A 12,318-nucleotide genomic window follows, 5' to 3' on the forward strand; every position below is an offset into this window, starting at 1 on the left:
TCCATGAGCTGCCCCCTCATTCTTCTAAATTCTAGTGAGTACAAGCCCTCTTGGTCCAGTTTTTCTTTGTATGTCAGCCCTGCCACCCTGGGAATCAGTCTGGTGAACCTTCGGCCCAACTTGTCCATGCTGACCAGGTTTCATAGAACATAGAACATTACAGCGCAGTACAGGCCCTTCGGCCCTCGATGTTGCGCCAACCTGTGAAACCAATCTGAAGCCCATCTAACCTACACTATTCCATTATCATCCATGTGTTTATCCAATGACCATTTAAGTGCCCTTAAAGTTGACGAGTCTACTACTTTTGCAGGCAGGGCATTCCATGCCCTTACTACTCTGAGTAAAGAACCTACCTCTGACATCTGTCCTATATCTATCCCCCCTCAATTTAAAGCTATGTCCCCTCGTGCTAGCCATCACCTTCCGAGGAAAAAGGCTCCCACTGTCCACCCTATCTAATCCTCTGATCATCTTGTATGTCACTATTAAGTCACCTCTTAACCTTCTTCTCTCTAACGAAAACAGCCTCAAGTCCCTCAGCCTTTCCTCATAAGACCTTCCCTCCATACCAGGCAACATCCTGGTAAACCTCCTCTGCACCCTTTCCAATGCTTCCACATCCTTCCTATAATGCGGTGACCAGAACTGTACGTAATACTCCAAGTGCGGCCGCACCAGAGTTTTGTACAGCTGCAACATTACCTCATGGCTCCGGATCTCAATCCCTCTACCAATAAAACCTAACACATCGTATGCCTTTTTAACAACCCTATCAACCTGGGTGGCAACTTTCACTGATCTATGCACATGGACACCCAGATCTCTCTGCTCATCCACACTACCAAGAATCTTACCATTAGCCCAGTACTCTGTATTCCTGTTACTCCTTCCAAAGTGAATCACCTCTCACTTTTCCGCATTAAACTCCATTTGCCACCTCTCAGTCCAGCTCTGCAGCTTATCTATGTCCCTCTATAACCTGCAACATCCTTCCGCACTATCCACAACTCCACCGACTTTGGTGTCATCTGCAAATTTACTAACCCATCCTTCTACGCCCTCATCCAGGTCATTTATAAAAATGACAAACAGCAGTGGCCCCAAAACAGATCCTTGAGGTACACCACTAGTAACTGAACTCCAGGATGAACATTTCCCATCAACCACCACCCTGTCTTCTTACAGTTAGCCAATTTCTGATCCAAACCGCTAAATCACCCTCAATCCCATGCCTCCATATTTTCTGCAATAGCCTACCATGGGGAACCTTATCAAATGCTTTACTGAAATCCATATACACCACATCAACTGCTTTACCCTCATCCACCTGTTTGGTCACCTTCTCGAAGAACTCAATAAGGTTTGTGAGGCACGACCTACCCTTCACAAAACCGTGTTGACTATCCCGAATCAAATTATTCCTTTCTAGATGATTATAAATCCTATCTCTTAGAATCCTTTCCAACACTTTACCCACAACCGAAGTAAGGCTCACTGGTCTATAATTACCAGGGTTGTCTCCACTCCCCTTCTTGAACAAGGGGACAACATTTGCTAGTCTCCAGTCTTCTGGCACTATTCCTGTAGACAATGACGACATAAAGATCAAAGCCAAAGGCTCTGCAATCTCCTCCCTAGCTTCCCCACGAATCTGAGGATAAATCCCATCCGGCCAAGGGACTTATCTATTTTCACACCTTCCAGAATTGCTAACACCTCCTCCTTATGAACCTCAATTCCGTCTAGTCTAATAGACTGTATCTCAGTATTCTCCTCAACAACATTGTCTTTTTCCTGTGTGAATACGGACGAAAAATATTCATTTAGCGCCTCTCCTATCTCTTCAGACTCCACGCACAACTTCCCACTACTGTCCTTGACTGGCCCTAATCTTACTCTAGTCATTCTTCAATTGAGCTAGTCCAACTTGCCTGCGTTTGACCCACATCCATCTAAACCTTTCCTACCCACGTATCTGTCTAAAAGGTTTTTTAAATGATGTAACTCTACCTGTCTCTACCACTTCCACTGATAGCTTGCTCCATATTCGTGCCACCCTCCATGTAGCAACTATTATCCAGATTACGCCACATGCCATTTTATGTTAATGCTAATGTTAAAAGTTTAAAGAATATGTATAATGATCTGTAGTTTGGCCATTAATGTATAAGCAAGAGTAACAGTGCTTTCTTTTTATGTGAAAATGCTATAGCAACTTTAGGTAAGGCAGATGTATCATTAAAACCAGAATTTGAAAAGCTACTGTCCATGATGGGTAGCCCCCTCGTTCGCTTCCAAAAAATGCCCGTTTCAAAATGGAACAAACAGCATGAAGTTGCTGTTAAGCAATAGATATTGACTAAATTTGCCAGAGAAAGACCTGTACTGAAATGATGCAAATAGTCTGTTTTGGAGCCATTTAAGGCTTGCAAATATTTCAATGAACCTGTATTAGCTCTAAGAAATTATTCTAGCGACATGTCAAATGTTAAATACTGCCAACTAACCTCTCTGGCCCTGAGCATTAACTGTACATTCTCATTACTTAAGCTATTACTTGTTGGATGTTGGAAATAAATAAAATCTGAATTTTAAAATTTTTCTTCATATTTTTCTTTCTTTTAAGTCAATCTTCCTTTCTCTTCATGTTTTTATATATGACGTAGCATTCAATTCACCTATTCTAATTTACACTTCCTTCCAATTCGTTGTATTGTCCATTTCACAATCATTTCCAATCCGATAGGGTACTTCAAATCAGGTCCCAGATGCCTCATTTCTTTCACTATGTGCTATCAGCTCCTGTTTTCAGCAAATCACCACAGAAAAACAATACAAACCTAAACATACAAGGGCAAATGCCATTAGATATGGCACTCTTTAAAAAGGAGGGACAGAAAATGAGAATTAAAGGCTGGTTAGCCTGACGTCAATGGTGGGAAAAGTGCTGGAATCAATTATTAAGGATGTAATAACTGAGCATTTGGAAAGCATTGGCAGAATTGGTCCTAGTCAGCACAGATTCACTTAAGGGAAATCATGCTTGACAAATCTTCTGGAATTTTTTGAGGATGTGACCTGTTGCGTGGACAAGAATGAATCGGTAGATGTTGTGTGCCTGGACTTTCAAAAGGCTTTTGACAAGGTTCCACACAAGAGATTAGTAAGCAAAATTAAAGCTCATGGCATTGGAGGTAATGTGTTGAAAAGGGTAGAGAGCTGACTGGCAGACAGAAATCACAGTTGGAATAAAGGGGTCCTTTTCAGAGTGGCAGGAAGTGATAAGTGGGGTACCACAGGGTTCAGTGCTGGGACCCCAGCTGTTCACAATATACATTAATGATTTGGACCAAGGAATTAAATGTTATTTCTCCAAATTTGCAGATGACACGAAGCTGGGTGGCAGTGTGTGCTGTGAGGAAGATGCTAAGAGGCCGCAGGGTGACTTGGACAGACAGGCTGAGTGGGCACATACTCTGCAAGCGCAATATAGTGTAGATAAATGTGAGGTTATCCACTGCGGTCACGAAAACAGGTGGCAGTTTTGGAACAGGGGAGGTGCAACAAGACCTGGGTGTCATGATGGAAGAATTGTTGAAGGTTGGCATGCAGGTGCAGCAGTTAGTGAGGAAAGCTAATGGCATGCTGGCCTTCATAGCGACAGGATTTGATTATCGGATTAAGGATATCTTGCTGCAGTTATTCTGAGCCCTGGGGAGGCCACACCTTGAGAATTGTGTACAGTTTTGGTCTCCTAGTATGACGAAGGACATTCTTGCTAATAAGGGAGTCCAGCGAAGGTTCACCGGACTGATTCCTGGATAGTAGGACCGACATGAGAAAAGACTAGGTCAACTGGGTTTGTACTCGCTGGAATTTAGAAGAATGGGGGGAGGGTGGGAATCTCATGGAAACAAAATCCTGATGGGTTTACAGGCTAGATGCAGGAAGAATGTTCCCCACATTGGGGAAGTCCAGAATAGGGGGTCACAGTCTGAGAATAAGTGCGAAGCCATTCAGGTCTGAGATGAGACAGAATTTCTTCACTCAGAGTTGTGAACCTGTGGAGTTCTCTCCCACAGGGAGCTGCTGGGGCCAGTTCATAAGATATAATCAAGAGGAAGCTAGATGTGACCCTTGCGTCTAAATGGATCAAGAGGTATGGTGAGAAAGCAGGAATGGGAAATTGAGATTACATGATCAGCCATTATTATATTGAATGGTGGTGCAGGCTCAAAGGGCTGAATGGCCATTTCCTGCATCTATTTTCTATTTATCCCTAGGCAGTATGCAGACAACTATTGTTCATTGCGTCTTAAGTATTAATTACTGTCACAAAGTTGAAGGGATTATACTTTTCACTGTTAAGTAACCAAAGCTAGAAATTGCTCTCCAGATTGTACTGAAACAACTTTCCAGTGCGTTAACTTACAAATTTGGGATTACGTTATACTCATTTGCTTGCCAGCCATAATGAGCAGAGCCACAGTGTAACTGTGATTCTGCACGTGCCTAAATTGATCAAATGACAAGATTTAAAATAGACTAACACATTAAACCACACTACAGTTTAGCAATTGACAGGAATTACATCTCTTCATTAGGAATTTGCATAACTGTACAAATTTGCCATTCAATCCAAAGCACTAGTCAAAAAGTAGCAAAGTAATTAGCTCCATAGCACTTGTCAAAAGTTACGCCTAGTATCATCATAAAGGTACATGGCAGAAAACAGTTCAGTATTGCAAGGCTCAAGACACAAAAATACTACATTACTTTTCAAATCTACAAAAGGTGTAATTAAAGAATGAATAACAAAGCAAATACAAAATTGTGGTGTAACGTACACAAGATATACTGACTGGAAATACTTTTATCCAAGAGTCAGTTGCTATCTTATCAGATTCACGTTAAATCTAAGGCAAAATTTCTTTAGCCCTACGGCAAGGATAGTGTAAATGGAAACTGAGATTGAAGTTTTACATAGAGTCATACAGCACAGAAACAGATCCTTTGGTCCAACTCATCCATGTCGACCAGGTTTCTCAAACTAAACTGGTCCCATTTGCCTTCATCTGGCCTCCAAACCTTTCCTATTCATGTACCTGTCCAAATGTCTTTTAAATATTGTAACTGTACCCGAATCTACCGCGTCCTCTGGCAGTTCATGCCATATATGCATTACCTTCTGTGTGAAAAAATTGCCCCTCAGGTCCCTTTTAAATCGTTTCCCTCTCACCTTAAACTTATACCCTCTAGTTTTGAGCTCCCCTACCCTAGGGGAAAAAAGCTTTGCTGTTCACCTTATCTATTCCCCTCATGATTTTATAAACCTCTATAAGGTCACCCCCTCAACCTCCTACACTCAAGGGAAGAAGTCCCAGCCTACCCAGCCTCTCATCATAACTCAAACCCTCCAGGCCCAGTAACATCTTTTCTGTACCCTTTCCAATTTAATAATATCTTTCCTTTATGCAGGGGGACCAGAACTATATGCAGTATTCCAAAAGTGGCCTCACCAATGTCATGTGCAGCCACAACATGACATCCCTACTCCTGTACTCAATGCTCTGACCAATGTGGCAAGTGTGCCAAACGCCTTCTTCACCATCATGTCTACCCGTGACGCTACTTTCAAGGGATTATGTACCCGAATCCCTGTGTCTTCCTGTTCAACAATACTCCTCAGGGCTCTCCCCACAGCCCAGTGGTACAAGTTGGCCCCTGAAGAGTAGCAACTTTAATGTTGGACCGGTCCAGTTTAGATGGCGGCGAGGCAGAGGAGGAGGAATGGTGGCACAGGATCGTTGATGAGCTGGGTCAGGACTGATGGACTCTCTAAGCTACATCTTTCTATTTATTTTTATTCTAAATCTATGTTGAACAGCGCCAGACCACGGCAACAGTGGAAAAACTTTTCACTGTATTTTATTGTTTATTACTGTAAATTTCATGATAATAAAATCATTCACATTCAAATTAACTGTGTAAGTCCTACCCTGGTTCGTCTTACCAAAATGCAACACCTCACATTTATCTAAATTAAACTCCATCTACCACTCTGTGCCCTATTGCCCCAGTTGAACAAGATCCCCATGTACTCTTAGATAACCCTCTTCACTGTCCACTATACCACCAATTTTGGTGTCACTTACTAACTTACTAACCATGTTTCCTATATTCTCATCCAAATTGTTTTATATAAATGACAAACGACAGTGGACCCAGTACTGATCCCTGCAGAACGCCGCTGGTCACAAGCCTCCAGGCCAAAAAAAAAAACCCTCTACCACCACAGTCTGTCTCCTACTGTTTTGTATCCAGTTGGCTAGCTCTCCCTGGATCCCTCATGATGGGACTTAACTAACCAGTCTACCATGCGGAACCTTGTTGAAGGCCTTGCTCAAGTCCACGTAGACAATGTCTACCATTCTACTCTCATCTACCTGTCCTCAAAAGATTCAATCAAGTTTGTTGGACATGATTTCACACATATAAAACCATGCTGACTATCCCTAATCTGTCCGAGGAAGAGAAGTAAGCTATTCAAATCCTCAAACCTGCTCTATCATTCAGCGAGATCATGGCTGACGTATGGCCTAACTCCATATACCTGACTTTTGCTCATATCCCTTAAAACCTGCGCTTAACAAATATTTACCTGTCTCAGATTTTAAATTAACAACTGATCCAGTATCCACTGCTGTTTGTGGAAGACAGTTTCAAACATCCTCACCCTTTGTGTACAGAAGCTTTTCGTACCATCTCTCCTAAACGATCTCACCCTAATTCTCAGACTAGGCCCACCTGGTTCTAGACTGCTCAACCTGGGGAAATAGTTCATCTTTATCTACGCTGTCCTTTCCTGTTAATATCTCGAAGACTTTGATTAGACCATCTCAGCTTTCTGAACTTGAGAGAAAACAGGCCTAATTTGTAAAATTTCTTCTCAGAATTTAACCTCTGAAGTCCAAGTATCATTCTTGTAAATCTATTGCATGGTATAAGCAAAGAGTGAACTACAGAAAAGAAGTGGAACTTTCTCCACAGATTCAGAGTAGAATAAATTTTTTTTATCTAATGTTATAAATCCAGCTTCTCTGCCTCCCCCTCACTATCTATCAACAACTGGCTCATTAACTTTGTCCAATGTATGTAAAGTTAAAACAGCAGTTGCTCAGCTATCATAAACTGGCTGCTAAAGGTTTAAAATGCTATGCATGTGTTAAGATGAAGTGATGACAAATAATATGATACTAGAACAAAGTGCAATAGTGTGGTGGAAAAAGAAAAATTACAAAATGAATTCTACATCCATAATAATGGAACAGGGAGGAAATAAGGTTGTGAGAGGTTGTCTTATCTTCAAAATTCCAGAATCATAACTTTAAAAAGAGCCTTTTTGGCTAATTTGTGGTTAAAATAACTATTCCAACTTGACAGATTTACTCACGTATGAATAATTTTATACTCTACATATTTGACAATAAGCTATTGTTTAAAGCCACAGAAATTGACTTTAAAATGTAGCTCAAGTGAAATATAAAAATGTTAGGAGTAAATTACCTTTACTACAATTATGACTTTTCCCTGCTTAAGACCAAGTGCAACAGCAGCTGCAGTTGTATCTTTGGAGGTTTTATCTGTGGTGATAATTTCCAGTAACTGCATCCTGTCTACAGGTGAGAAATAGTGCATTCCAATTACCTAGACATCAGATGATAAAGGAAAAATATTCATGAGTTCTTAGCAATAAGGTTGAAAGTCACATTAATCCCAAATACAAAATAGATGTCACCAGCTCATGTTTTTTCCAGAGGTCTATAAATATCAGAGTTGCTGTCAAGTCTATTTCCAACATTCTGAAATATGGGGACAAAAATCTGATCATCATAGGGCAGTTCACTTTATATCCATGATGTAGAAACGTTGGAAGATATTCTCCTTGATGACAAAAATGAACAATCTGAACAGCACAAGTATCAATGAGAGTATTCAGCATGGTTTTATGAATAATTCCTCAAAGTTCTACAAGAATTCCTTGGTGGGATAACCATGTCCTGGGTGACCTATACTGGAATGGGAGGTTTACTTGTACTTGAACCTATCACAGGTGTTCGATAAAGTTGCAAACCAATACTCAAGCCATTGAAGAAATATGGAAACATAGATGACAGGAGCAGCAGCAGACCATTCGGCCCTTCAAGCCTGCTCCACTGTATCATGGCTGATCATTCAGCTCAATAGCCTAATCCTGCTTTCTCCCCATAACCTTAGACCCCATTTGCCCCAAGTGCAATATCTAGCTGTTTCTTGAATACATTCAATATTTTGGCATCAACTACTTTCTGTGGGAATTAATTCCAAAGGCTCACCACTCTTTGGGTAAAGAAACGTCTCCTCATCTCCATCCTAAATAGTCTACCCTGAATCCTCAGACTGTGACCCCTGGTTCTGGACACACCCACCATCGGGAACATCCTCCCTGTATCTACCCTGTCCAGTCCTGTTAAAATTTTATAAGTCTCAATGGGATAGCCCTTCATTCGTCTGAACCCCAGCGAAAACAATTCTACTTTAGTCAATCTCTCCTCATGTGCCATTCCTGCCATCCCCGGAATCAGCCTAGTAAAACCTTTGCTGCCCTTCCTCGAAAGCAAGAGCATCCTTCCTCAGAAAAGACGACCAGAACTGCACACAATATTCTAGGTGTGGCCTTTCCAAGACCCTGTATAACTGCAATAACACATCTCTGCTTCTGTACTCAAAACCTCTCGCAATGAAGGCCAACATACCATTTGCCTTCTTTATCGCCGGCTGCACCTGCATGCTTACCTTCAGTGATTGGTACATAAAGACAGCCAGGTCCCACTGCACACTCTCTTCTCTCAATTTACAGCATTCAGGTAGTAATCTGCCTTCTTGTTTTGGCTTCCAAAGTGAATAATCTCTCATTTATTCCAGTTATCCTGCATCTGCCATTGATTTGTCTACTCACCCAATCTGTACAGATCATGCTGAAGGATCTCTGCACCCTCGTCACAGTTCACCCTCCCACCCAACTTGGTATCATCTGCAAACTTCAAGATGTTACATTTTGTTCCCTCATCCAAATCGTTATATATATTGCGAATAGCTGGAATCCCAGCACCGATCTCTGTGGCACCCCATTAGTTAGTGCCTGCCAATTTGAAAAGGACCCATTAATTCCTACTCTTCGTTTCCTCTCTGCCAACCAGTTTTCTATCCAGCTCAATGCACTTTCCCCAATCCAATGCACTTTAATCTCTTACACGGGATTTTGTCAAACATTTTCTGAAAGTCCAAATATACCACGTGGACTGGCTCCCCCTTGTCAACTCTACCAGTTAAATCTTCATAGAATTCCAACAGATTTGTCAAGCATGATTTCCCCATCATAAATCCATGTTGACTCTTTCTAAATGCTCCGCTATAAAGTCCTTGATAATGGATTCAAGAATTTTCCCACCACCGGTGTTAGGCTTACTGACCTATAATTCCCTGCTTTCTTTCTACCTCCCTTTTTGAATACTGGAGTGACATTAGCTACCCTCCAATCTGCAGGGACTGTTCCAGAGTCTATAGATCGAATCCTGGAAGATGAACATCAATCCCTCCACTATTTCTGCAGCCACTTCCTGAAGCACTCTGGGAAAGTAGATTATCAGGCCCTAAGGATTTATCTGCCTTCAATCCCATCAATTTTCCCAGCACCATTCCTCTACAAAAATTGATCTCCGTCAATTCTTGCCTCTCACTAAATCTTGCATTCTCCAACAGTTCTGGTATCTGATTTGTGTCCTCTTTTGTGAAGACAGAACCAAACTACATGTTCAGTTGCTCAGCCATTTCTTTGTCCCCTATCATACATTCCCCCGTTTCTGTCTATAGGGGACCTCCATTTGTCTTCACCAATCTCTTTCTCTTCACATACCGATAGAAACTCTTAGCATCAGTCGTTATGCTCCCTGCAAGTTTACTTTTGTACTATATTTTCCCCTTCATCAATCCCTTGGTCCTTCTTTGCTGAATTCTAAACTGCTCCCAAACCCCAAGACATATTTTCTTGACCAATCTGTATGCTTCTTCCTTGGATCAGATACCATCTCCAATTTCCGTTGTAAGCCCTCTTAAACATTTCATTTTTGTGACAGACAGGAATAAACAGTTGTTGCAGTTTCCCCATGCATTCCGTGAATATTTGCCATTGCCTATCCACTGTCATCTCTAAGTAACTCTCCCCAATTTATCAAAGCTAACTCATACCTCAATATCTACATAGTTTGCTTCATTAAGATTCAGCACCCTAGTCTCCGAATCAACTACCTCACTCTGCATCTTAATAAATAATTCTATCATGTTATGGTCGCTCATCCCAAAGGGGTCTCACACAGCTAGGCTGGAAACGGTTCCCTTCTCATTACACAGTACCCAGTCTAAGATGGCCTGCTTTCCACATATTGGTCACACTCCAGGAATTCCTTCTCTACAGCGCTGTGGCTAATTTGATTTGCCCAATCTATGTGCATTAAAATCGCCCATGATCACTGATATTCCCTTATCACATACATCGCTGATTTCCTGTTTAATACCATTCCCGAAATCACTATTGCAGCTTGGGGTCTATATATGACACCCACAAATGTTTTTTGCCCCTTGGTATTTCTCAACTCGACCCATACAGACTCCACATTGTCAGAGCTAATATCCTCTCTCACTATTGTGTTAATTTTCTCTTTAACCAGCAATGCCACTCCACCACCTTTTCCTCTTTGCCTGTCCTTCCTAAATACTAAATACCCAGGACATTCAGTTGCTGCCCCTGTTCACTCTGCAGCCATGTCTCCATAATCCCAATTATACAGTAACCCTTTACATTTATTTGCGTGATTAGTTCATTCACTTTATTGCAAATGCTGTTCGCATTAAGGCACAAAGCCTTTAAGCTTGTCTTTTTAACTGTTTGTCCTGGTCTTATTTTTCTCAATAGCTCTGTTTGAATTTTGTCCTTGGTTTCTCTGCCAATCACTGTTCTATCTTCTGTTTTTGTCCTTGCTCCCTCCTTCTCTGGCTCCTTACATAGATTCCCATTCCCCTGACATATTAGTTTAAACCCTCCCTAACCATTCTAGCGAACACTCCCTCTTGGACATCATTATGTCACGGACAGTGAAATTACAAGTTGTCTAACATACAGAACTTTGTTGTTGCTAATTAATAAAACCATAATGACTCATTCCTACAATACAAGTACTGTTCATCATGCTCATATTTACTGTCCAGCAGAATGCGTTCAATAAAGAGGGGGCTGAAAAGCCAAACTGTTTCATTGAAATGAGGCAACAAGGAAGGCTATTGATTCTAATTTAAATGCTTTAAATTTAGACCAGATGGCAAGAGTAATTTCTTCACAGGGTTGAAGCTGTGGAAATAATTTCTCAGGCTATTGGCTCAGATGGAGTCAACATTCTAAACAAGACTGGACTTCTGGAAAAAGGAAAAGAGGTTGAATGGATATGGGAACTGAAAGGGCAAATAAACTATTTATTTGCAAGAACCGTAAAAGCCAACATGAATTGGTCAGGGCAGAACCAATTGCTGCAATTTTTAGCTTTTTCTCAGTTTTCTGTCCAAAGGTGAGATTACTTGCTGAACTACAGAACAGCTGTGTTTTTTTCACTACAGGTAGGGTGAGGAGGCAGGCCCTGGGTCTACTTTGGTGGAATGGGCATAAAATACCCAGGCAATCGGAATTAATGTGATCCACATGCTAGTCACACCTAGCCAACTGAGCTAACTGGTTCTGAACTTTTATCCAGGCAACAGTCAAGTCTATTAACATTAAAAAAAATTGGCAGAGGCTGAAAATGGACAGGATATAGCGTTCTGAAGTCCTACAAGAGATAATTTCTCAGGTGCTTGAGTGAATTTGAAGGTACTGATGATAAATCAAGACAAGTTACTCCGATCATACAGATCTCTAGTGAAGCAGTTCTAGTGTAGGATATGTACTTTAAGTCTTTATCTCAAAATGGATATAGCTACAATATAATTCAGCATGATTTCAGATGCAATCAATTTATTCTTTCGTTTGTCTAATTTTAACTTGCTAAAATACAGTTTTTAAAAATCCAAAACAATTGCACAAAAACTACTCAACTGGTATATTAAACATACCTAATGCATTAATTTATTACAAAGCTCATATCAAAGATTGCTAAATTACAATTTCTCTCAAGAAGGAATCGTCATTTCCAAATGAGACAGCAAGGTGAAGAGCTGGATGAACACAGC

General features: G+C 41.0%; 1 protein-coding gene across 2 annotated transcripts in view; it reads right to left on the reverse strand.

The window, feature by feature from the left end:
• Window positions 1-12,318, reverse strand: part of LOC109910714 (hydroxyacyl-CoA dehydrogenase trifunctional multienzyme complex subunit alpha) — a 101,896-nt gene that overhangs the window by 15,760 nt on the left and 73,818 nt on the right. Inside the window, exon 15 of one of the 2 annotated variants that reach the window (XM_020509954.2) lies at window positions 7,570-7,710. The exons of the other annotated variant lie outside the window; for it this stretch is intronic. Within the exon in view, the coding sequence (XP_020365543.1) occupies window positions 7,570-7,710 (141 nt within the window). The remainder of the gene's footprint in view (window positions 1-7,569; window positions 7,711-12,318) is intronic. 2 annotated transcript variants of the gene reach the window in all.

The sequence above is a fragment of the Rhincodon typus genome, chromosome 5 (genome assembly GCF_021869965.1).
Source record: "Rhincodon typus isolate 14 chromosome 5, sRhiTyp1.1, whole genome shotgun sequence".
Lineage (NCBI taxonomy): Eukaryota > Metazoa > Chordata > Chondrichthyes > Orectolobiformes > Rhincodontidae > Rhincodon > Rhincodon typus.